We start from the raw sequence: 26,815 nt of genomic DNA on the forward strand, positions 1-26,815 counted from the left end.
AGGAATCAGCGTCTGGGAACCGAGTGTGGGTCCATGAGCTGTGAGCGGGAGAGCAGAGACCGCGTGGAAGGGTCTCCTGCATCCCACAGCTCATGCGATGGCAGAAGCAGACCAGCCCTCTTCCTGGGGCAGCAAGGTCAGCGCGGCTTCGAGAACACATGCCCACGTGCCATGTGCATTCATTTCCACGTGCTGACAGCCCTGGGGGGTGGGGCTGTTTTTAGACAAACCCACAGATAAGAAGCCCAGTGGAGGAGGACCCAGTTCCAGGTCTGACTTCTGATCTCACGAGCCTGGGCGCCCCACCCGCCCCCATTTCCAGCGAGGCGTTTTGGGATTGTTTTCCCAAATTCGGTCATTCCACATGCAGCCTCTGCCAGACCCAACCACCCACACAGCCGCTTCTCTAAGAGACTTACTTTTGACCTGTGACTTCCTATCGCCAACTTTATTAAAAGGAAACTGAGTACCATCTGTCATCAAAACAACCTGCCAAAAATAAACCCTCTGGGCTCTAAGCTCTTTCAGTCTGGCTAGACTTGGGCACTGGGCCCGCCCTCTTTGCAGAAAACGGGTGCAAATCCCAGACAGAGGTTGAAGCCACATGGGCCCCGTGGGGACCGACCCGTCAGGAGGGGTGACCACATGCTCCAGGGTTCCCCACCGTCCGGCCCACACCCCTCGCCGCGGGAAGTTCCTCCCGGGCCTCGCGCAGCCACAGGATGCTGCCTGGAGGGGTCTGTGAGGTTGGGGGCTCCAGCCCAGGGGAAGGTTGGCCTCTGAGAAAGGGACGCTATGCATTTCGGGGTGACCCCAGACTCAGAGCCCCTGAGACGCGGGCTCCTGGGAAGCCACAAGGGTCTCCCTCTGAGACTCACATGGCATTTACTCCTGGCAGCAGGGACAGATAGGATTCCTGTGATTCAACGAAAGGAAATATTTTTGAAGCGAGTCTTCTTGGCCTGAATTCTGAGGCAGCTGGAGACCAAATGAATCAGGACGTTGGATGTTCCTTACGAAGCATCGGTATGAGACCCAAGGAGGAAGCCCATCTTCAGAGTCACCCCTTCCCACCTCGTTGCTCTGGCCTGTGGGGTGGGGGTGGTGGAGACTGACCAGGACAGTCCTGAGGCCGGGAGGGGGACTGGAAGGACAAGAGAGCGCCGTCCGGGTGACAGAGAATGAGGGCCACACTCCTGACCACCCCCTCCCCGGAGCCAATGTGCCCCGGAGCCACACTCCCTTCCACATTCCTTCCAATCCCTCTCTGACATCTGACATCAGATTTTATAATCCCCACAGGGTCCCAGGAGGACAGAGAAGGCACATTCACCCTGGGCAATATGGAGAGGTTTCTTTCTTTAAAAAAAAAAAAAAAAAAGATGTATTTATTTAGCAAAGAGAGAGGCAGGGAGAGAAGTAACACATGCAGGGGGACGGGAGAGGGAGCAGCAGGCTTCCCACTGAGCAGGGAGCCGCATGCGGGACTCGATCTCAGGACTCTGGGATCATGACCTGAGCTGAAGGCAGACGCCTAACGACTGAACTGAACCACCCAGGTGCCCCCAATGTGGAGAGATTTTGGACAGGGGTTCTGTTTAGAGTGTGGACGCTCTGTGGAACCTCAGGGCTAGCAGAGCCAAGGCCCTGGCGGTGGTCCCCGCCCCTTGCCCAGAACCGAGGAAGATGAGATGGGGGAGGTTGTCCCCTCCGGAATCCTGGCCAGGGAGGTGGAAGGGGCCCCTCAGAGGAGCTGTGACCTCAGCCCCTGGAGGCCCCGAGGCAGGGAAATGGGGCGATGCCCCATCTTCATGCTGTCCCTCCCTCCGTGTCCTGCCCGTGCTCCCGCTGGCCAAGTCCACGGAAGGGGTCCCCTGGGGCTGGGGGTGGGCTGCAGGGAGAGGGGTGGGGAGCAGCCCGCAGCCCCCACACAGTCCTCCCCTGGGCTGGGCACCTCCAAAGCAGAGGGACAGAAACAACATGCAACCGCCCTCCACGCCACCAACTTCTCTGGACTTGAAATCCCTTTCTGGGACCTGCCGGAGACAGAGAAGCCTCAGGCCTTGTTTTGGAAACGGGAGCAGTTAGGGTCAGCCGGCCTGATCCCCAACGGCCTGCAGGCAGGCTGCGGTCCCTCCGCAGGAGAGGGAGCCCCACGGGCAGAGGAAGGTCGCCGGGCGCTTTCTCCCTAGGCAGCACGGAGGAGTGAACGACTCAAGCACATGACCTCTCACCTCCAGGCGAATTTTCTTCTTAGTGGCCAGGAAGGGGCTCCCCAAAAAGGCAATCTACGAGGCCTGTCTTGCCTTCCCTCGATCCCCCTCCCTGCGGGATCAGTACCACTTTGCAGCCCGCTCCTCCTCTGGAAAGTTCTAAATCTTGGCCTCAGCTCAGCTTAGGGGTTCTGCTAAACCTTCTTCAGATGTGAACTAAGTGTCTTCTGTTTCCCACTTACCAACTCACTCCCTTCTTTTTCTAAGGTGCCTATATTTCCTGAACTGTCCGCTGCCCTAGCTCCACCCACCCCCCAGCTGAATTCAGACAGCTGGCTTCTGGAAGCCCGTATGCCTGCCCTTTGCACAGGCTGCTCTTGCTAAGAAGTGGCTGGAACCTGGGGCTGGGCAGACCCGTGGCCGCATGCACTCACCGCACGGGCACCCGGGCTCCCGGCTAGTCCCACGCTTCTGGGACGGGAGCAAGAGGTCGCATGAGATGGGGAAGCCCCCTCCGCCTCTTCCCTCCATAGGAGATGGCAGCCTCTGTGGTGGGTAGGGAGGGGCGTCCTTGACACGCTGCTCGCCCTCATCCGCAGCCTCTCCCTGGCCAGCCTTACAGACTGTCTAAACATCCCTGGGATTCCTCCTCTCCAGTCTCCATCATCCGGCTCCTAGACAGATGTCTCCCTGCCTCCGGACTGCCCCTGCCACAATCTCCTCCCCTTCTTCCCCCAACAGCCACTAGGGCCTGACACATGTCCACAGCAAGTTTCTTCCTGCCTCAGGACCTTTGCACCTGCTGTTCCTTCCACCCAAACATCCTCCTCTCTACCACCATCCTCTTACCCAGTTTCCTCCTCCATACCTTCAGGTCTCAAAACAAATACCCATTCATCCCCCAGAGCAGGCTGGTTTAGGACTCCATGTTACATTCTGTCATGGAACCTTTATTTCATAGCATTTATGTCAGTTTTCAGTTAATTAGTGACTAATTCAGGAACACCTAGCTTCTCCATTGGACTGTACGATCCTGGAGGACGGGACATTGTACCATTAGGTCCCTAGCACCCATATGCAGTAGCTGCTTAATAAACATTTTTTAAGTGAAGGACTCCAGTTCCCTTCCCTGGTGGAGAGAATGTGTGTTTTATGGTCCCCGGCCACCATCTAACTGTCCTTTCTCCGCTGGTCAGCCCAGGAGCCTCCCTCTCGTCCCACACTGAGTCAAGATGTTCTCCACCTGGAAAAGATCAATGTTCCTGTCTTTTCATGAGGACCCTGTGCCCACCACGGCCTCTTTTAGGTAAGTCAAAAGACTTCCTTGACATACTCCTTATAAGGGAGGGCCAGGCAGCCTGGAGAAGGCCTGGAGAACCTGACCCCCATCTCCTGGACAACAACTGAAGTGACAAGGGATGTTGAATCCACAGACGAAAACTCTAGGGGGCTGGCGTGGCCGGTGTTCAAATCCCCATGGGCCTGGTGGAAGCAGACGGAGCAGGTGCTCTGTGGGGTTTGTCGGAGCACAGAGATGCAGGACAAGGACACAGTACCAGTGGTCACGTGTGAGCGATCCCATGAACTTGGAAATGGGGAGACACTCTGATGTCAACACCCAAGGAATCAGACAGAGACGTGAAGTTCCCGGTCACCATGGAGACAGGAAGTTTCCAACACATGTCTGACATCTGGTAGAAGGCCAAGCCACCCTTAAGAGAGGATGTAGGGAAAGCCGATCCTGAGTGGAAGCAGAGGAAAAGGAGGGTGGTTCTCAGCTGGCAGTGTTGGCCCAAGACAGGGGAGAAGGGCCCAGTCCGGCCCCCCAGCCCCATGCGGGAGCACAGCCTACTCTGCAGATGACCAAATAGCCTCAGGGCTCGTAACTCCCAATTACACACTCCCCAGGCCACCTCGGATGAATCTGTGGCTTCTCAGAGCCAACTAGGGGCCGGGGCCATCCCAGTGGCCGGGGACTGTATTGCTGGGAAATGAACAAGCCGCTGCTGGTGACTTCAGCCTCAGAGAGCCAGACCCTGAGAGTCAACTCTCCCAGCCTGGGGCACCAAGGAAGTGGGTTTTCTGTAGCTGCAGAAACAGGACCAAACGCTGGACCAGGGAGGCTTCCCAGGGTAGACCTTACTTCCAGAGCTACCCAGTTTGCAGGGGTCAGGAACTTAAGACCTGGCAGGGACAGCTAATCTCAGTTCCCTCATGTCTGGCGCCTCGGCTGGGCCTCCACTAGACCATTCAAAGGCTGGGGGCCGGCGTCAACCAAAGGCTTACCTGGGACCAGAGGATCCGCTTCCAAGTGGCAAGGGGGTTCCTCTCCACGTGGCTGCGTGTGTCCCCTCCCAACGCAGCAGCCAGTCTCCCCCTCAGCAAGAGACCCAAGAGGCAGAGGAGGAAGCAGCACCATGGGTTTTCTAAAAAGATTTATTTATTTGAGAGAAAGAGAGAGAGAGAGAGTCCAGGGGTGAGGGGGGCACGTGGCAGAGAGGAATAAAGACAGAGGGAGAGAGAATCTCAAGCAGACTCTGTGCGGAGCATGGAGCCCACAAGGGGCTCGATCTCGTGACCCTGAGATCATGACCTGAGCCGAAACTCAAGAGTCAGATGCTGAACCCGCTGTGCCCTGCATCGCGCATGTTCCGGGCCTGGCTGTGGGAGTCACACACTGTTGCTGCCACTGTGGGTGGGAAGCAAGTCACCAAGTCTGGCCACGTTCCCCGGAAGAGGAACTAGACTCTACCCTTTGAAGGGAAGGGTGGCACAGAATTTGGGGATATCCTAAAGCCACCACTTCATCAGAAGGGTCTAGAATTTCTAGAGTGTTTTTTCTATTCCGTCGCTCACTCCTTAAAGCCCTCGGGGACAAAGCCTCGGGTTCTAGCAGCCAGAGATGACTGTCTTTTTTCTCTTATTCATCCCATCTCGGGCCACTTCCCGCCTCCCTGGCCAACATCTAGTCTGCCTTCCAGAACGTGCCAGAGGCTTCTCCACGCTGCACCTCCGCTCACGCTGCTCCCTCTGCCTGGTCCGTCCCCTCCCCTTTGTGTTGTTTTTGTTTTTTTAACTATCACATCAAAGTTCAGTTGACACACAATGCTACCGTGGTCGTGGGTGTACAACACAGTGATCCAAGCTCGCGGCACATTACGCTCTGCTCATCCCAAGCACAGCCGCCATCTGTCACCGTATAACGCTGTTCCTTCGTGCTGTGCATTGACATGGCCCTCATCGTGGGACACCAAGTTACAGAATCACCTCCAACCTTCTCGACCCAGCCCAGTTCTGTGCCCTGTGCCCTTCCTTCCACCCCGTGGCATTTGTCACACTTGGGAGCGTGGACAGGGCAGGGGACACGTGGTACTGGCTCCTGGCTCCCACAGAGAAGAAGCTTGAGGCACATTTAAAAGATAAACGTGGGCATCTGGGTGGCTCAGTGGGTTAAGCCTCTGCCTTCACCTTAGGTCATGGTCTCAGGGTCCTGGGATGGAGCCCCGCATCGGGCTCTCTGCTCAGCAGGGAGCCTGCTTCCCCGCCTCTCTGCCTGCCTCTGCCTACTTGTGATATCTCTCTCTCTCTCTCTCTTTCTATCTCTCTGTGTTAAATAAATAAATATATATATTTTTTTTAATAAAAAGGGAAAGACAATCGCATCGATGAGTAAGTCAGTCAGTCAGAGATGCCCAGTCTGGCCACTGAAAACCAGCCAGCCACTCCTGGAAGTAAGAGGGAGGGTTTTCCTAGGAAATCCCAAGGTGAACAGCAGATTCTTTCCCATAAGTTGTGGCTCAACCCCTGCCCCATAAGCCTGCCCAGGAAAGAATCGCCCTTCTAGGAAGGGCCCGCCTAGGGCCACCTTCCCTCCCCCACCACATAGGGCACTGGGCAAATGTCCACTCAGTCCTGCCATCTGGGTTGGGCTTTCTGCTTGCAACGTGTCTTCATATCTACTCTTCGATTCGAACCTTGCCACAGCCATGCAAAGCAAGTCAAGAAGAGAGTAATACTCTACTCCAAAGGAGATGAAATGGAAGCTCAGAGAGGTCAAGTGATTTGCCCAAGGCCACACAGCTAGGATTGGAACCCATATGTGTCCAAGCCCCATGCCTCTTTGCTGAAGGTAGAGATGAATTAGCCTTGACAGTGACACTTCTAGAAAATGAATAGCCCCGTGGTCTGAGTCTCACCTAAGAGTGAAAGAGGAACCAGTGGGTTAATGATAAAATCACTAACACAGGAGCAAGCCAAGTGTTGCTGGTGGTTCACAAAAATAGTTATTCACACTTATCGAACCAAGTACCGAGGTTAGGGCTTTTTGCCAACTGTCTTGGATTCCCACCACAACCCTGACAAGTAGCTTATGTTATTCCCATTTCACGGGGTAGGTCACTGAGGTTCAGAGAGGTTTCGACCTACCCAAGGTCACACAGCTAATGAGTGAGCCGGGATTTGAACCAGGAGGACTGCTTGGTTCCAAAGCCCCTGCCCTCCCTTTCCATCCTGCAACCTCTTAATTATTATCAACTCCTTGCTGGTGGGGGTTCCGCAAGCACAAAGCTTCCCTCTGCCAGAAGGAGACAGGGTGTGGGCACACGGGCTGTGGTTTCGGAGCCAGGATGGAACCTCCCAGTCTGGCATGATACTATTTATCTCCTCTAATCAATTACTCACCTGGACCAGGCCATGAGAATCTGAAAGATGACCAGCTCCCTCGGGAGGGGCCCGTGTGATAAGGAAGGAATGTGCGCGGATCCTCCCATCATGGAGGCATCGAGGAAATCCAGGGTCCAAGACTGCAATGGTCCGTGCTGCTGACGGATGCTGGCCGAGGAAATATCCCAGTGCAGCACCAAGGTGAAGACCACGACCTCTCAGCCTCACCCAAGGACACAGGGCACCTTTCAAAGACCCCGGGGCATCAGGGATGGCCGGACCCGAGTCTCTGAGCGTGCAGCAGAAAGGCCCTGAGTGCCGCTCCTGACCTGGCTTCTGGAAGCTGCTTGCTGAGCCTCTCTTCCTTCTGCGTCAGCTGTTTCTCCTGCCTCTTGTGACTCGAGGTGTAACAGCCTCTTTTCCACTTTCTTTCAGCACGGAAATGCTCAACATCACCTCGCAAGTCCTCCTGCCGGCTCTCAACGAGACAGTGCCCAGCACCTGCATCTTCTCCGACTGGTGGAACTGGCTCAACACCATCCAGGCCCCCTTCCTCTGGGTGCTGTTCGTGCTGGCGGCCCTCGAGAACATCTTTGTCCTCAGCATCTTCTGCCTGCATAAGACCAGCTGCACGGTGGCCGAGATCTACCTGGGCAACCTGGCTGTAGCGGACCTGATCCTGGCCTGCGGGCTGCCCTTCTGGGCCATCACCATCGCCAACAACTTCGACTGGCTCTTTGGGGAGGTCCTCTGCCGTGTGGTGAACACCATGCTCTACATGAACCTTTACAGCAGCATCTCCTTCCTCATGCTGGTCAGCATCGACCGCTACCTGGCCCTGGTGAAGACCATGTCCATGGGCCGGATGCGCGGAGTGCGCTGGGCCAAGCTCTACAGCCTTGTGATCTGGGGATGCACGCTGCTGCTGAGTTCGCCCATGCTGGCCTTCCGGACCATGAAGGAGTATCGGGATGAGGGCCACAACGTCACAGCCTGCGTCATCATCTACCCGTCCCGCACCTGGGAAGTGTTCACCAACATCCTCCTGAACTTCGTGGGTTTCCTGTTGCCCTTGGCCGTCATCACCTTCTGCACGGTGCAGATCATGCAGGTGCTCCGGAACAATGAGATGCAGAAGTTCAAGGAGATCCAGACGGAGAGGAAGGCCACGGTGCTGGTCCTGGCCGTGCTGCTGCTGTTCGTCGTCTGCTGGCTGCCCTTCCAGATCAGCACCGTGCTGGACACGCTGCTGCGCCTCAACATCCTGTCCGGCTGCTGGGATGAGCATGTGATCGACGTCTTCACGCAGATCGCCTCCTACGTGGCCTACAGCAACAGCTGCCTCAATCCTCTGGTGTATGTAATCGTGGGCAAGCGCTTCCGCAAGAAGTCCCGGGAGGTGTTCTGGGGACTGTGCCAGAAAGGGGGCTGCATGCCGGAGCCCAACAAGATGGATAACTCCATGGGCACCCTCCGAACCTCCATCTCTGTGGAGCGCCAGATTCACAAACTGCCTGACTGGGCGGGGAACAGCCAGTGAGGGGGACGCTGCCGGGACCCCTGCTCCTAGGTGCTGGGACGGAGGGAGAGGGGTGCTTCAGGATATGTCCAGGAAGGAAGGGAAGGTGTGCCACGGCTGTAACCTTGAGCAGGAAGTCGGTGTCTCTAGGAAAACCCAGAAGCTTCGTGGTTGCAGCAAGCCAGGCCAGGAGGATGGGGGACCTCACACATGGCCAAGGGCTCCATACACACGACAGTATTATTGTTCTCATCTGCTGCCACCCCTGGGCCAGTCTGCACCCTCCAGGAGTGGAGGAGGCCTGGGACAGGGACAGGAGTGACTGTGCTTCCCTCCCATGTGTGTCCCGCCCCGCCGCAGCCCAGACCTTCAGGAGAGCGGCCCCCCGGCTCTGGTGCCACGGCTGAGTGCACAGGCCGGACCTGGCTGGGGTTTTGCCTTAGGTCTCTCAAATCTATCGAGCTGGGACTCTGGAGGCTGATGCTCAGGTTAATGAAGGTTGAACTGTGAGGGATCCCTGGTGAGAACCCAGAGACAAGGATTCCATCACTTCCCCTGTCCACGGACAAAATGGTCTGTGCCAACAAAGAACTCAGTAAACACTTAGTAGTCACTTGCTGGCTGTGCAACATTGAGCCCCAACAGCAAAAGGAAAGAAAAAGAGAATAATCTCTGCCTTGAAGGAACTTGGCAAACGCAGACGGGAATGATTGAACTCTAGCAACCACCAGAAGGCTGTTCTGCGACTGGACATGATCAAGCAAGGTGCTGTGGGGTAGTGCAGCGGGGAGGGGTGAGGAACCGGCCGCCCCCAGCCCATAACGGGTGGCACATCCCCTTGTCCCTGCCCCTGTAACAGCAGGGTGTTGTGAAGATTACAAGAGTCCACAGGCATAGAGGTACTTCGAAGGAAGGAAAGGTGCTATATAAACGTGTGGCTTTCTTACGCACACAGAACGGAAGTAAATTTATTGTAAAGTCACAGCTTCGTCGCTCATGGTTGTGTAAAGCACCATCAGTGCCATCCACGCAGCAGGTGCTCGATAATGTTAACTACCTTCCACCCCTCCTTCCATACTCTGTCCCCGCCACCCCCACCCCAGCATACACACACAAGCATTTCGGGGGCAGGCCACCCCGTTCAGGGTGTGTATTCTGATGAGCCCGAGAGATGTCTGGGTGAGCGTACTCAGGGAGTCCCCATACTCCGACCCTCACTGGAGGTGGGCAGCTGTCGGGAGGAGCCCAGGCCCGCCTACCGTGGTCCCTGTCTCAGCCACCAAGGCCACCAAGCAGTGGTTTATTTGAAGGTGGCCTCATGGGGGCCCCTCCAGGTCAGCAGACCAATGATTTGGCATAAAGGTCACTGACCTCAGAGCACTGGTCCTGGGACAGAGCTCCTCTAGAGGGCTGAGCAGCTCATGGGTGCCGGCAGCAGCCCTGGGTCAGGAAGGCTGGCTAGGTCCGGGTGGGTGTGAACGGTGAGGAGGCCCTGGGGAGGGACCCGTGTGATGAGCAATGGAACAGCTGGTCCACTGTTGAACAGAGAAGGGAGAACGCCCTCGCCCAAGAGGCCAGCAGCCGGCACTGCGGAGGGGCGGGGCTCAGCCCTCGCTGGGCGGGGCGGCGGTGGGCGGGGCGATGCGTGGGGCGGGGCTCAGGCCCCAGGAAGCTGGACCAGCCTCCTTGGCCAGAGCCTTAGAAGACAGCATTACCCCCAAGCCCCAGGTCCTCCGGGGAGGATTCGTTTCTCTTTTCCCCCATTTCACAGTCTGCTTCCTGGGGCAGCACCGTGCCAGGCTCCATGGGGAGTCTGGAGAACGCACCACCCAGGTTCTGACATCAAGTGGCGGAGAACCAAGGCAGGGAGGGTCAGCTCCGTGGCCGTGGGCTTCAGGAGCTACCAGGATAGTAAGGTACGCAGCACTGAGCGGCACTCATTCGCTCAACAAAATAAATGGATACTTTTAGCTGACTTTCTCTGGAGAAGATGGAAACCCAAAAGGGGACCGGGAAATTTTGGATGGCAAACCGCTCATAAATCCTCATCAAGCCCGCTCTAGATTTTAAAACAAAAACGTTAAAAAGATTCCCAGCCTTTGCTCCCCTGCCACACACACACCTCTCTGTCCCAGTACACATACACACTTGTAGCTGGAGAAAGAAAACAGTTCAATAAGAAGTAGCAACGGTTTAGTATTTAAATGAAGTTACATAGGTGCACATATTGTGAAATAAAAAAGAGGCTGTGCTTTGCTAATGTGTACTGCTTGTCCACCAGCTGGCGTGCGATGGTCTAAAGCTCTTTTCTGAGCAGAGCCGCGTCACAGCCCTGGGACCCTAATGGTCACTCAAGGGTCCTCTCATGGTCTGTGGAGCAATCAGTCTGTGAGAGGGCAGCCACTCTGTGGGTTGTGCCGACACTGTGATAAAGACCATCTGTCCCACGAAAGACCCAAAGAGCTGTTACATTGTAAAGAGGGAGCATTTCACAAACAATGGGAAATGGATGAAATGTGCAAACACGTGTCTTTTCCACATAGCTTAATAAATGGACAAGGAGTTTTTTGCAGAGATTTTTCATTTATTACAACTCCCGAACCCCTGAGTGTTGTGAGGACATTGCAATAGGCAGACAGAAGCCTTGGTCAGAGGAGAGACAGGCCATTAATTCCACTCAACCTATTTTAGGGCTTCTGTCCTTCAGAGCGGTGGTGTCCGAGCTTCTGATTGTGTATCTTTCTAAGTAAAGGAATTTTTACTACACATACCCAATATGTAAACTTTCTAATACATATTAAAATGTAGGCTTAAAAATATACTGAATCAGAAATGTAAGACGATTTAAGAGGGTTTGGTACTCTCCCCCTCCTACATCCCTGCAGTGGTAACTCATCACCAAGCTCCCAGCAGGTGCTGGTGGGACCCCATGAGGACCTAGATTCATAGGGATGGCAGCGATTCAATCACTCATGCGTGCAATATATTTATTGAGTACCTTCCATTGGACCTCCCCTTCAAATCAGGAGTGTCTTCTACAATGTGTAGATTAAGCGGTTGTCTAGCCACTGTTCGCATAATCCCAATGATGGGGAACTCATTATCTACTTCATTTGGGGGGACCTCTTCATTATTCATGTATTCATTCACTCTCTGACTCATTAAAGAAAACGTGTACTCTGTGTCTACAGAAATGGCCCTCCTCCGTCTACCCCGCCAACCACCCATGCCAGAAATGTGGGGCTCATTAGTAAAGGCACCCTCTCCTTCATTCCTTCCTCCCAGTGGATCAACACCTCTTTTTAGACTCCGCCTAAGGGTTTCCTGGGTGGAGTTTCCTATCTGCTTCTTCCCTTTTCAAACCACCTTCTATTACTGCTCTCCCCATCTCTGATTCCGACCACCACCATCTGCTAATTCTTATTCTTTGCTCAGCAGTAAATGACATGTTCTAATGCAAACACCACTGGAGAGGGGCTATAACCCCAAACACCAACGTTTAGGAGCCAAGGCTTTGGAATCAGGCAGACCTGGATTCCACTTCTGCTTCTGTCCAGGACTTAGTTGTTGTGTGGTCTTGAACGTTTCACTTACTGTTTCTGAGTCTCCATGTTCTTATCTGTGAAGTGGACGTAATAATGGGATCTACCACATAGGACTTTTTTTAAAAGATTTTATTTATTTATTTGACAGAGATCACAAGTAGGAAGAGAGGCAGGCAGAGAGAGAGGAGCAAGTAGGCTCTCCGCTGAGTAGAGAACCCAATGAGGGGCTCAATCCCAGGACCCTGGGATCATGACCTGAGCCGAAGGCAGAGACTTTAACCCACTGAGTCACCCAGGCACCCCTCCCCCATAGAACTTTTAATAGGATTCACAAAGAAAGTGTTTAGCACAGTGCCTGGTATAGAGTTGGCACAGGACCCATGAGAGCAGCCATGATGGTGATGACAGCTGTGAGGAAGATGGGGAGGGTGATGACCACAGTCTCTAATGAGAAATCCTGCAATAGTGTCCCAGCACTCTTGGGATAAAGTTCCTCTTCCATAATGTAGTCTGCAAGACCCATCATGAGCCCGCCCTGACTTGTCTCTTTCCCTCTCTCTACCTCCTGACTCATTCTCTACCCTCTGGCCCTAGCAGCCACAACTGGAAGGAATCCAGCAGATTTCCCATTCCCCACTCCAGTGCTTACCCTTCCCACTCAGGTGGCAAACCTCCCCCGCCCCCAGCAGCTCTGAGCTTGGAGAAAGTGGCCGACAGTTGCCCTAGGGCACTCACTCCTTCAAGGACTTGGTTCACAGATGGGAGTCTGCCTCGAGGAAGTCTACACTCCGGAAGAAGCCATCAGGCTACAACGGTGAGAAGGGGAAGAAGCCATCAGGCTACAACTGTGAGCAGGGCTCTGGGCAGGTGGAAACAGGCTGGGAGAGCCTCGCTGCCGCCTCCCTCCTCCCAGCCAGGCAATATGAGCGGCCTCTCCCCTCTGGGCCCTCCATGGCCCTAGCAAGCTGGTGTGATGGGAAGAAGCCCAGGTGGCCACCCAGCTTGAGTTTGCCCCTGGGCCGAGTGGGTAAGGATCTGGTGCAGAGATGCAAACCGATCTCCTGTGACCTGGCAGGACCGAACGCTAGTGATGGGGGCTACCATCGATGTATAAAGCCACTAACGCTGTCTTCATGGTTTGGAAGCTGAAGCCTCTACTGGCAGCCTCCAGCAGGGTGCTCTGCTGTCTCCTTGCCACTCAGCTCCTGAGCCCATTCTAAAGCCTCACATAGTTCTGACCTCTCATCCAGCCCTGGAGGATACGGGCGTCTAGGGAGAACAAGGAGGTCATGGCTGTGCAATGGCATTGGCTCAACGCCTCATGCTTTGTTGGTTGGTTTTTGGCTGAGGTCAAATGGTCCCATGACTCTGCTGACCCCTTTCCAGACTTGACCTTCATGACCACTCAGGGAGGCAGGTGCTCATCGGTTCCTGATGTGGGAACGGAGACCCAGCAAGGAAATGACTTGCTAAGGCTACCCAGTTCCTCAGGAAGGGGGTCAGGAAGCCCACCTGGTCTTGGCAGGCTTGAACCTTAGGCAGGGGTTAGGAATCTTATCACCAGGAAAGCCCTCAAGGTGCCTTTGTGCGTGAAGAACTCCTGAGGCAGTGTTGGGGCTCTGTCTGCCCTCATCAACAGACCACATCTTGTCAGCCTGTGAGTACTGGCCTCTGGCAGGACGGCCTCCCCAGGGGCTGGCGGCTTATGCCTGACCCAGAGACATTCTCTGGAGCAGCTTTACTAGCTATGATTCACAGGCCAGACAGTTGACCCATTCCAGTGGCTTTCAGTTTATTCTCACAGCTGTGCAATGGTCACTGTTCTCTGATTCCAGAACACATTCATCACTGCAAAGTGAAATCCCCCATCCTGCCCTCCCCACACCGTTGGGAGCCACTAACCTCCCTTCTATCTCTAGACTTGCGATTTCTGGACATTTCATATGGACAGAATCACACACCATGTGCCTTTTATGGTTGGCTCCTTTCATCAGGCTTACACCGAGATGTAATATTTAATTGTAGGGGAAGACCTTTGGAGGCCAGGGCTTGAGTCCCTACCATGCCACTAACTCACCATGTGATCTTGGCAAACCACCCCCTCCATGGCCTTTGGCTTCCATTTCATCATCTGTAAAATGGGCAGATAACCCAATAAGTATGCCTGTCTTACCCAGAGCAACTGACTCTGAAAAGAGGGTTCCATAAACTATAAAGTGCAGAGCCAACATGGCAGGGACCACTGGGCTTGGAGCCAAGATCCTGGTCCCCAGCCCAGCTCTGCCACTCCTGGCCGTGGGAATTTGGACAAAGCCAGTTAAGTTCTCTGAGTTTCTGTTTTCTTGTCTATAAAATGAGGATCCAGGTGCTTTGAAAGAGTAAGACAGATCTAAGTGTTCTGGTGGCCTAAAGAGGGTTCCCTCCCTCCTCAAGTGCACATCCACATAGGGCCTCAGAAGATGAACTTACTTGGGAATAAGATCTTCACCTAAATCATTAAATAAGGATGGGGTAATACTGGATCAAGGTGGGCCTCATGTCCAATGGGACGAGTCCTCATAAGAAGAGAAGAGTCACACAGGGACACAGAGGCCATCAGGAGATGTAGGCAGAGACTAGAGTGCAGCTCCCAAAAGTCAAGGAACACTAAAGATTCCCTGGAAATCCATCAGAATCCTAGAGGAGAACATAGGCAGTAACCTCTTCGATATCAGCCACAGCAACTTCTTTCAAGATATGTCTCCAAAGGCAAGGGAAACAAAAGTGAAAATGAACTTTTGGGACTTCATCAAGATCAAAAGCTTCTTCACAACAAAGGAAACAGTCAACAAAACAAAGAGGTAACCCATGGAATGGGAGAAGATATTTGCAAATGACAGTACAGACAAAAAGGCTGATATCCAGGATCTATAAAGAACTTCTCAAACTCAACACACACAAAACAGATAATCGTGTCAAAAAATGGGCAGAAGACATGAACAGACACTTCTCCAATGAAGACATACAAATGGCTATCAGACACATGAAAAAATGTTCATCATCAGTAGCCATCAGGGAGATTCAAATTAAAACCACATTGAGATATCACCTTACACCAGTTAGAATGGCCAAAATTAGCAAGACAGGAAACAACATGTGTTGGAGAGGATGTGGAGAAAGGGTAACCCTCTTACTCTGTTGGTGGGAATGCACGTTGGTGCAGCCAATTTGGAGAACAGTGTGGAGATTCCTCAAGAAATTAAAAATAGAGCTTCCCTGTGACCCTGCAATTGCACTACTGTGTATTTACCCCAAAGATACAGATGTAGTGAAAATAAGGGCCATCTGTACCCCAGTATTCATAGCAGCAATGGCTTTGGCCGCAAACTGTGGAAAGAACCAAAATGCCCTTCAACGGACGAATGGATAAGCAAGGTGTGGTCCGTATACACCATGGAGTATTATGGCTCCATCAGAAAGGATGAATCCCCAACTTTTGTATCAACATGGACCGGTCTGGAGGAGATTATGCTGAGTGAAATGAGTCAAGCAGAGACAGTCAGTTATCATATGGCTTCACTTATTTGTGGAGCATAAGAAATAACACAGAGGATATGGGGAGATGGAGAGGAGAAGGGAGTTGAGGGAAATTGGAAGGGAAGGTGAACCATGAGAGACTATGGACTCTGAAAAACAATCTGCGGGTTTTGAAGGGGCGGGGGGTGGGAGGTTGGGGGACCCTGGTGGTGGTTATTATGGAGGACACATATTGCATGGAGCACTGGGTGTGGTGCATAAACAATGAATTCTGTTACACTGAAAAGAAATTATATTTTTTTTTAAAATTCAAAAAAAAAAAAAAAAAAAGATTCCCTGGAACTTCCAGAAGCCAAGAAAGATGCATTAAAGAGACTCCTCCTCAGACCCTCCGGGAGGAATGGGCCCTACAGACACCTCAATCTTGGACTTCTGGCCTCCTGAACTGTGAGAGAGTAAATTTCCACTGTTTTAAGCCCCCTGCTTACCCACTCCCGCTGTGATGCTTTGCTGCGGCAATCCAAGATGGCTAGAGCTGTGTTACTGGTTCTGAGGGCCTGCTCCCCGCCACAGCCCAGAGACCCCTGCCCCCAGCAGTGCAGAAGTATGGAAGTCCGCCATGGGCTTTCTTTGGGACTCCTGAGGGCTGACGAGCTAACCGGCGACAGAAGTTTCCCTAAGAAAGAGTGGGATAGACCATCATACAGAACCTCAGATAGTTTCCCAAAAGGAGGGTCCTGAGGCCTTTCCCAAGATCCCAAGATGTTAGGAGCCAACCTGAGCCCCAAGAGAATGTGCATCACAGACCCACTGGCCCAGGACCAGGACCACCCTGATTCCCCTCTTATTTCCCTCAACCCTAAAGACAGGCTGATTCCAGGCATCTCAGGCCAGGCTAAGAGGAGGCCACAGGGCCTCTTCCAGGCAGCCCAGGCACAGAGCTCCCCACAGTGGGAGGTTGTTTATGGACAGCCCCACAAGGTGACCCAAGACAGGGCTGAGGCTCCTCTGGCTGCCCCCTCCATGCTGAGTCACTTTCCAAGGCCCACTCAGTGGGCCAGCCACGTCTGCCTGTTTCCTCTCCAGGGTCCTGGCCAAGACGGAGGATGGCTTACATAACCCCTCCTTGCGCAAGAGCAAAGCAATATGAGGCCAGCTGCAGTCGGTTGCTGACCAGGGGCCAGCGGCGTTCCACCCCCCGCGCTGTGGCTCATCTGATCCCCAAACTTGGACAAGGGACCCCCCCCTCACAGACTAAGGAACCAAGGCTTCAGGAGGAGGTGGAGAAAGGGGTTCCAGTTCCCCTGACCCGGCAGTGAGGGAGCTGAGATTCGAGCTCCGCAGCCCAGATATGCCCCCCTCCCCCGTGAATTCCAGAGAAGACATGAAGACCCAGGCCTTGCTTCCGAATCAGATTATTCCCCAAAGCACTTGTCCCCGTGGAGGACGATGACGTTCTGAGACCCTGGCATCCTGACAGCCGCATGGCCTTCTGGGGCATCCTGAGCCCTGTCTTCGCACTCCACACAGAAGAACAGGACTGTCATTGCGAAAACTGGTCCTCTCCCCTTGGCACCCCCACCCCGTCAACTGTCCGAAAGCTCTTCAATCCTGTTCTCCTATCAGTTTCTCCCAGAACAGCAGAGCTCACCTTCTAATCCTCAGGCTATTTCAGTGTCATTATTTACTATTGCAGATTTTTCCCAAAGTTTCTCAAAAACAAACAAACCAACAAAAAATAATAGAACAAAAACAAAAACCTAGCTCCCGATTGGTCCAATAAGTCTCAGAACTGCAACTACTGCATCTTCCTCGTGGGGCTGCCCATTGCGCAGACATGTATTAAAGGCCCTGAGAAGTCCTGCAGGAAGGAGGCACGCTCCTCTCGGCTTGGTCTAACCCAGGGTCTCCCAGACTTGACTGGCACAGAACCTGTACTCCACTGGCTGCTCTTTCTACTCTCCTTGTCCCATATCTCCTTTTCCATCTGACGTTTAAATGTTGGGGTTCCTCAAGCTTCAACCCTAACCCCTCCTCTCATCTACACGGACCCCCTTATTAATCCGAGCCAGAATCACAGCTCTAAATGCTATCTGTGACAGTGAGTCTTCAACATCAGCTTCACTGGGCTCCAGCACCCGGTTATTCAATCAAACATGAATCCAGGTGTTGCCGAGAAGGTCATTTGTAGATGTGGTGAACGTCCGCCATCAGCCGACTTCAGTAAAGGAAATGGCCCTCCATAATGAGGGTGGGCCTCATGTGGGCCCTCCTGGGACTTCAGAACAAACACTGATGTTTCCAGAGAAGAAGAAATTCTGTCTCAAGACTGCAGCATGAGCTCCTGCCTGCGTTTCTGGTTCTCTGGTCTGCCCTGTGGGTTCTGACCAGCCAGCCCCTGCAAGCACGTGAACTAACTCCCTGAAATAAACATCTTGATGGATAGATGATAGGTAGATAGATAGAATGATAGAATGATAGACAGATAGACAGGAAGATAGGTAGGAATAGGTAGACATCCTCTTGGTTCAGTTTCTCTGGAGAGACCTGAGAAACATCTTTGCCAGTAACTCTGAAATGTTAGCTCTCTTCTGAGGCATCTTCTCTGATCCCAGTGCCCATTGGAGAACCCCAGTTAGGCCTTTCACATGGGTCTTCATCCTATCTGTCTCTGTCACATGTGCGTAGCCACCATGAGGACTGGGACAGCCATAGGTGCTCCCAAGTCTTCAAGAAAAGGTGGACGTTCTCTTCAGCATGTCAGTTCCCCTCTACCCAGGTTGTGGAAGCATTTCTGATCATAGGATTGGCATGATTTATGTGAAAGACACATGCCTACAGCATCAATCCCGTCTCTCTTAAAGACACACGAGCGCTACTGGTTTCCTAGGAAAACTAATCTGATTTCATGCCCCCCATTTTTTGTTGCTGTACACACGGACCATTTACGCATCTGTTTTTTTTTATAAAGATTTTATTTATTTATTTGACAGACAGAGATCACAAGTAGGCAGAGAGGCAGGCAGAGAGAGAGAGAGGGAAGCAGACTCCCTGCTGAGCAGAGAGCCCGATACGGGACTCGATCCCAGGACCCTGAGATCATGACCTGAGCCAAAGGCAGCGGCTTAACCCATGAGCCACTCAGGCACCCCTAGGCATCTCTGTTGATTCAAAAATGATGTAAGGGGTTTTCCATATGGGCAATTTCTGACCCCAGAGAAAGGTCATAAGACTGGAGAATACATATAAGCATTCATCTTCCCTGTAAGCGTCCATATGACACAATATCAACTCAATATCGACATTTTTCCAAGGATCTATTTGATCTTCACAACAGCTCACGAAATAGGCAGGGCACATTCACTCCCAGATGAACAAACTGGGTCTGGAGCTCTCTGGGACAGCCAGGGTCCCCCAGAATTCTCTCCCCAATAGTGGGATGGAGGGGGCTATCTGTGTTGTCAGAGAACTCCTCAGTCTGATCTGAAACTGTTTAATTCTCTTTGTGGTACCAAAGCAAGAGCGTTTGGGGACACACCCACACAGGGCCTGAGTGGTACCCAGAAAGAATGAGTAAACACGGTCTGAGGCTTGAGCCTGGGCTTTCTGGCTCCAAGTTCCAAGGAAGCCTTCCACAAACATGTCTTATACGTATGCATGCGGAGCCTTCCTCCTACAATGCTTTCTTCAGCTTGCCTGCCTTCTGACTCCTATTCATCTCTCAAAACCCAGCTCAAATATCTCTCCACCATAATTCTTTCCAGACTCAGCCTCAAGCAGAATTAAACTCTTTAGGTCCTCATCCTCAGACAGACCCTTGGTTCTTCGCTGTCACTCTGCATTCCACTCTGTGCAGCCACTGTGTGTCTTTGTCCTCAGAGGGACCCAGAGTCCCTCAAGGGGCCATGGAAAGGAATTTGTTCATCTGTGTCTTTCCAGTGCCCACAAGGGACACGGTGCCCTCAAGGGTTTCAGGACTGCTTGTTGAGCCAGAGACAAACTATGGATACTCTGATATAGAAATGAATAGGGTTGTGAATTCATTCAGCAAATATTTATTGAGGTCTGTTGTAAGAGTTTGGACGATGACTCCAATCAAAAGAGATAAACCCTTGCCCCGTGGAGCTCATGCTCTAGTGGGAGACACAAGAAGTAAAAACCAAACCAGGTATCCAGGTGAGGATAATGGTTATAACAAACAGGGAAGCTGGGGAGGAGGGGAGAGGTTATTTCAGAGAAGGGCTATCTGATAAGGGAGGGGAGCGGGTTATAAGGAACAGGAGACCCGAGGCATGGAGCCATCTAAGAGCAGTGTGCTCCAGGCACAGGGAACGACCAGTGCAGAGGCCCTGAGGTGGGAGAGATGTGGCATGTTCAAAATAGAGCAAGGGGACCAGGAAAGTCAATGGAGGATCAGGTGGGGACCATGACCATGACACCCAGAAAAGGTGGCAGGCTGTGTCACAGACAAGTCTTAGTCCATTCCTGTGCCTGAGACAGGAGCAGTGAGAATTTCCAGCAGAGATAACGTGGTCCGATTAAGGCTTTAGAACAAAGCAGAATGTGGCTGAGCATCCCCAGTCACACCCTCCCGGGCCCAGTGTGCTCTAGGGCCCAGCTGTGTTAGCTCAGGGGCTTCTCCCGACTCCCCTCAAAGGAGGGTCAGCCGAGCCACCCTCCCCATCCCATCCAGGTGAGACAGCCTCTCCCAGAGCAAAGCTGTCACAGGGATTAATGTGGCTACTTTTACACCTTCCTGGTCTTTGGAACCCCTGGCCCAGCAGAGTGCTTTCTGCCAAGTGCCCAGAGCTTTTCACTTCCAAACGGCCACCAGCTCAGGCCGACACAGTGCTCAGAGCGGCCTGGGGCCCTCTCAAGCCTGCAACTGTCAGTTTCCAGGGGTTTGCGCTTTGGGAAACCAACAAACTTGAGGATTGTATTTTTACCTCCCTTCCACCCAGATGCCTCCAGCTGGGCCACTCCCTGCCCACACCCTCTGTGTGCCCGCCCTGGGCTCTTCTGTAACGGCGTTTACACCCTTGCCCGCCAACGTGAGCTTGACCACCTGCTGGATCCGCCGGAACATGAGCAGACCCAGGGACACGCCGGGGCTTCTTCTCTCTGTCCCCTTGTACCCAGCCCTCCCTGGGCACCAGGCAGGCAGGCACCCCCTCCGTATTTGCAGAATACAAGGAGGAACACACAGGCCCGTGCTCATCCAGGAGCAAGGGGCTACAACGGGCTGTGAATGATGGAGGGACACAAAGCAGACAGGTTGGGGAGGAGAGGCCATTGCCAGCAAATGCCCACAGGAAGACAAGTCCGGAAGCACCAGGGAGCCTGCCAATCACAGCTCAGCCGCATCAGAAGCCCCAGCATCGGGAAGTGGCTCTGGGTGTTACAAGCAGGACTGTGGAGTCTGTGAATTCCCAGGGACTGGGGTGTAGTCCTCTGGAATGACAAAATCCAGTGCTCTGGAATAGCAATCTAACGCAGGCATTGACAGAAGGAGGAGAGTGAGAAAGCAAGATTTGCTGGGAATTCCGTGTCGTAGACGTGTCTGCGGCATGAGAGACTCACACTGATGACAGAAGGAAGGCTTGGACAGAGGGGACAGAGAGCTCGATGAGCCTTTGGTTCAGGGCAGAAGGTGCCCAGCTTCGGCTTCTTTCCTGTGTCTGCAGGTAGAGTTAATAGTAGGGACCGCACGTGTGACTGTGGTGGCCGAGCAGGAACCCTGAGTCGCTTGGGTTCTAGAAGTTACCTGCACAGATGGTCCCAATGAAATGTCCTCGCAGAAGCTGCTCGATGTGACTAGGAGAGGACACAGGGTGGCTCCGGGGTTTAGCGACTGGAGAACTGTGTATGTCACAGTGGGGACTGTGACCCAGGAGTCCCCAAGTCCCTCAAATTCCACCCCACCTTCCCTGAATATGCATCGAAGCCCAAGCTCACCCCGAGCTTAGGAGACACAGCTGCCTAGAGTCCCAGCACTCGCCTCAGGGACAGTCCCCAAGAGGGAGGACCTGTCCCACCAAGCCAGACAGGCTGTCCTCTGTTCGCAGATGGCAGTCCTGGGAACCCTGCCAGCCACCTCTTTGTGCCTCTTTGTTGCCCTGTTCTCCCCACACGTGCCCCCCACATCCCGCAGGACACAGAGGACCCTCATCCCACTCCAGGGTTTCCCCATCCTCCACATTATAGGGGTCTGTACCCCTTCCTAGATGGAAGGTTCCCTCATCCTGCCTTCAGTCCTGGGGAATCGAGCTCCTCTTCCCACAGGTTTGGGGTTCACGCTCCCTGTCCTCAGCCTCCCAGAATTCAGGCCCCCTCTCCCCACTGCCCCAGAAGTAGAAGGAGACTCTCCCCTCCCTGGGCCCAAGACCCACTTCCCATTTCCCACTCGGAGTGAGCAACAGTGGGAACATCCATTTTCTTTAGAGAACATTCCATCTCACCCCCGGGCGAGGCCCCATGGCTTTGGCAAGGCTGCCACGGAGTTATCTCCCAAGTCCCAGCTCAGTCATCCTCTAGCAAATGAGTCACGGGGCCCGGCCACACACCGTCCCCTTGTCCTCATGGGCCACCCCCTGCCCCCATGTGTGCAGGGCCAGGGTCGGACCCTGAGACCTGATCTCAGGGCCTGGACAGGAAGGCATCCCATAAGAGCAGATACAGTCCAGTCTAAACGCATATGGAAGGGAGAAAAAAAGCAGCAGCTTTCCTGAAAGGGTTTCTCTGGGGAGACCCCAATCCTCATCACTAATCAGGAAGAAATGGGACTTGGAGCCTCTCTCTGATGAAAATCTCCCCCAAACGATGTCCGACACTCACCTAACACCCACGTTACTAAAAATTTAAAAAATTTAAAAAAAATAAAATAGTCCCAAGTCTCCCCTGATGGGAGGCGGCCTTCCCAAAGATAAACTCCAGAGGCTACTGAATCTTGGAATCATCTTCTTCTTTGTCTTCTGCTCCCATGACTTTAATACGTCTAGCATATTAGAAAACTGCTAGAAAATTCTAAAGTGCATATTGTCCCCACCGAGGTGTCAGTACAGACAAAGGAAAGAGAGAAGACCAGATTCTGAAGACAAAGGGGACATGTTCTGCTGCAGAGAGGCTGGGTTCAAGGTAACGTCCCAAGGGGACATGGAGCACCCAAGAGGCAGACTAAGGAATGTGGAGGGCTGGGACCCTGAGATTCGGGGATCCCCTTTCCAGAAGCCAGAATTTAAGCCCTGACATGGATGCGTTCTCCTGCGTTTAGGGAAGGACTCAGAAATGTCTTAATTTTCTAAGAGGGCGGATAAGGAACACTGCAGTTAAAGGCTCTGAAACTTGACTCTCAAAGAAAGCCAGACATGTCTTGCGGACTGAACACGAGGTCTTGAGTAGTTCAAGTTGACAGATGCAATGTGCATTGAAGAATGGGCCTCGGAGCCGCCCGGGAAGATTAGGGAAAGTGCATCTGCTCTTACTCAACTCCGGACCCCGCCTGAGTCAAATTTTTCCTAGCTCACTGTTTGTTTAGTGGGCTCCACACTAATGGGTTCTTGGCCATGGATCCTTCAGGGCCGAAATTCAGAAGGAGGCATTTAAGGAAAGCTGTTGCAAAACCTCGGGCAGGAAGGACCCCGTGGTCAATGGGGCTGTTATCACTCAGTGTCCACGGAGGCTCACGGGGGCTCAGAAGGAGGCCAGGATGCATTTTAAGTGCATGTTGGCCAACACAGCACTCCTGGGCTGTCCGGGCTTCCCCAGATGTCGCCAATGTGAGGAGGTGTGGGAGCAGAATTCCTGCCAGCCCCCCAAATGCAGAGCAGTTCTCCTTTTAAACCTCAGCTTGCTTCTTCCTTTGAAAGACTCACTCTTTTCGGCAATCCCTCCAGTGACCTCATCGGAGAGGAGGTTATATAATTCAAGGCCGCAGCATTTCCACGAGGCTTCTCAGTGCAGAACATACCTCTGAGGGCTGCTCTCGTCATTGGGAAAGTCAGCTGAAGCTGTGAACTCTTTCCTTTCCTGGGTAAGTAAATCACCACCTTTTTATTCCCCCTCTTGTGAGAGCGAGATGTAAGAGGAGAGCCACGTCTCTTAGAAAAAAACAAACTGGGGCGCCTGGGTGGCTCAGAGGGTTTAAGCCTCTGCCTTCATGTCAGGTCATGATCTCAGGGTCTTGGGATCGAGCCCCACATCAGGCTCTCTGCTCAGCAGGGAGCCTGTTTCCCCCTCTCTCTCTGCCTGCTGCTCTGCCTACTTGTGATCTCTATCTCTCTCTCTGTCAAATAAATAAATAAAATCTTAAAAAAAAAAAAAAGCTTCCCTTTATAACTAAGTATTAGCAGAATTTTTGGCTTTCTTTAAGTGTGTGTTTTTTTGAAACTTAATTCTAGGGTACCTGAGTAGCTCAGTTGGTTGAGCACTGCCAAAGACTCTGGTCATGATCCCAGGGTGCTGGGATCGAGCCCGACATCGGGGTCCCTTCAGTAGGGAGCCTGCTTCTCCCTCTCCCTCTGTTGCTTCCTCTGCTTGTGAGTTCTAATCTCTCTGTGTCAGATAAATAAATAAAATATTTTAAAAAGAAAGAGAGAAAGAAAGGAAGGAAGGAAGGAATCCTAATTCTAAATCCGTTTAAGAGACTATATTCCAGGTTGAGTTGCTTTTCCAGAAGAAAAGGAAGAGAGTGTCTGGACTAGCCTGGGAAGTTTCCAGAAGCTCTTTCTTTATTTCAAGGCCACAGGAAATATGTAGAGGCTGGATACAGCCTCCCAAGTGTTCTGTGTGGGCTCTGACCAGCTTCCATTACAAATTCTGATGGATAAAAATCAGACAGACCTCCCCAGGATGGCTTACCAGATTTCAGAAGGCCAATAACTGGCTAGGTTATTTGTGGCTTGACAATAGCATCTTGTTATTTGACTGAGCTGTGATTCTTTAATCTCTGTGTCTATATTTCAAATGCCTTTATTACCACCTCACTGTTGGAACTGGAATGAATTCCAAGAAGCCCTCCTTGTGGAAGACAGTAGTCTCCCGAGTAACAATGTCAATGTTAAAATGTACAGAGAACTCAGAAAGTGGCACATAGAAATTATAGACCCATCTTCTCTGGTAGACCTGCCTGGTCATCTCTAAGTTTTTAACAAATAAGATCAAATATTACTATGTCGATAGTGCTGTTTACTGAGCACCTACTATATGCCAGGCAAATATCAGAGCTACAACTAAGAAGTGGTGAAGGAAGGTCTCTTCTTTCTGTCCAACTTGCTATAAACACAGATAGCAGGTGGCAAAGACAAACCCTTTAGAAATAAGCCTCGCTTGGGCACCTGCATGGTATAGTCTGTTGAGCCTCCAACTCTGGGTTTAGCTCAGGTCATGATCATGATCTCAGGGTCCTGGGATGGAGCCCCATGTTACGCTCTATACTCAGCACAGGGTCTGCCTGATACTCTCTCTCCCTCTCCCTCTGCCCCTCCTGCTCATGTTCTTTCTCAAATAAATAAATAAGTCTTGGGGTGCATGGGTAGCCCAGTCAGTTAAGCATCTGCCTTCAGCTTCAGTCATGATTCCAGGGGCCTGGGATCGAGCCCTGTGTCGGGCTCCCTGCTCAGCGGGGAGTCTGCTTCTTCCTCTCCATCTGCCTGCTGCTCTCCCTACTTGTGCTCTGTGTGTATGTGTGTGTGTGTGTGTCAAATGAATAAATAAAATCTTGGAGGAAAAAAGTCTTAAAAAGTCAGTAAGTCCATCTTGAGCAGACACAGACTGTGGGACAGAGGACAGCGTGTGCTGAACCGATCAGATTCAAGCTGACTTCAGAGGTCTCGGCATGTGGCTTGGGAAGCAGTCCCTGATTTTCCGGGTAGGGTGAAGCCTTGCCCCCTGGATGAGATTTCCTTGGCTGCTGTAATATATTAACATAAACCTCGTGGCTTAAAAACGACACAAATTTACTGTCATGTAGTTCTGTAAGTTCGGAGTTCCACATAAGTCACACTGGGCTGTAGTCAAGGTATTGGTAGGGCTGTGTCCTTTCTGGAGGCTCCAGGGGAGAATCCGTTCCTTGCTTTTTCCACCTTTGAGAGGTTGCCTGTGTCTCTGGGCTCACAGCCCCTTCCTCCACCTCCAGAGCCCCTGGTGTCATATCTGTGCCTCAGTTTGTTCATCTGTACCATGGGCACAACTCTCTGACTATTCATGCAGCCCCGCTGTCAAGCTCAAGTTCCTGAGAGCCCAGCAGAGTCTTGAACCTCCACAGCTGACAGGTGTAGGGGATGCTGAAGGCTCAGACATGGGCATCCAGGTCTCCCTCCAGCCCCAGTGTCGGGGAGGCCTGGGGCAGAGACAAAGCTGTTGAGCGGGTTTTCCTTGGTGGGTAGAACTTGGTCCCCAAGTGCAGAGAAGGGCACAGGAAGGCATGGTGTGAGGCCCCATGACAGTTTCAGGACGCAGCTCTGTAGATGTGTATGAAGTCCAACGGGGTGCTGGGCCCTCTCCCCGCCCCGGGGCATCTGAGAAATCAAGTCTGATGGGCACACCAGCTTCCTTCGGCCGCTGAAAGGAAGCCCCACAAATCAGGTGGCTTCAAAGAACCAAATAGCTGTATCACAGCAGTGCATTCATGAAGCAGTTCTCGTGCAAAAGCTATTTTCTAAATATTGATGTATTTAACTCTCTCTATATGCACACAAACCCATAACAGCTTGGCCATATTACCGTGATGGAGTTAGAAAGGAGTTTTAGTAATACAATTGTTTTAAAAAATAGTTACGTCTTTAAGTATATATATCCACCCGTATACATGAAGGCAAAATAAGTTTTCATGTTACCAAGCTGAACACTGAAAAAGGACCTAAGCAGCATAAACTGGGTACAAATCCGTGGGCTCTGATCCGTGCCTGTCCTGGGTGTGTCCGGGACATTTTCCTGGAGAATGACTTTTTCTTCTTGCCTGGTCTTACTATTTTTAATTGTTCCACATAATTGCTGAACTCTTCGCCTTCAAGTGTTACAGTTAATAAATTAGCACCTTCAGTCAACCCTTCTCTTAGACTAGAACATATTTATTTAAGAAAATGGGGCTGGGGCAGGTGCTCAGGTGCCAACACACACTGAGCAAGTTGTTCCAAGAGGGGCTGTTCTCAAGCCTGACTCTCTGCATATAAAATGATGTGAGTATTTTAGCCCAGATATTTTCACATGTGGTGCCTTTATGCCTTCATTCAAAGTGGCTTTCTTCCACAAATACTTTTACTAGATGCAACTCTACAAAGAAACTGTAGTTGTGATTTTTGAATGCTTTGGCAAGCTTAGATGTCATGAATCATAGGTTTTCCCAATTTCACCTCATTTCTATA

At 52.2% G+C, this 26,815-nt stretch overlaps 1 protein-coding gene across 9 annotated transcripts in view; it reads left to right on the plus strand.

Annotated features, from left to right (window-relative positions):
• Nucleotides 1-26,815, plus strand: part of BDKRB2 (bradykinin receptor B2) — a 53,076-nt gene that overhangs the window by 21,226 nt on the left and 5,035 nt on the right. For 3 of the 9 annotated variants that reach the window (XM_045073363.1, XM_013057423.1, XM_004754738.2), the window contains exons 1-2: nucleotides 3,430-3,519; nucleotides 20,417-23,484. Coding sequence is in view for 5 of the 9 variants with exons in the window: in XM_004754733.3 (XP_004754790.1) it covers nucleotides 3,446-3,519; nucleotides 7,311-8,415 (1,179 nt within the window). In the remaining 4 variants the exon portion in view is untranslated. Of the gene's footprint in view, nucleotides 1-3,409; nucleotides 3,520-6,902; nucleotides 11,583-20,416; nucleotides 23,485-26,815 lie in introns of those variants that run through there. The other 6 variants (XM_045073356.1, XM_004754733.3, XM_004754732.3 and 3 more) reach the window with 6 other exon arrangements.

This window comes from Mustela putorius, unplaced genomic scaffold (assembly GCF_011764305.1).
Source record: "Mustela putorius furo isolate JIRA1106 unplaced genomic scaffold, ASM1176430v1.1 tig00000129_pilon_pilon_pilon, whole genome shotgun sequence".
NCBI classification, from domain to species: Eukaryota; Metazoa; Chordata; class Mammalia; order Carnivora; family Mustelidae; genus Mustela; species Mustela putorius.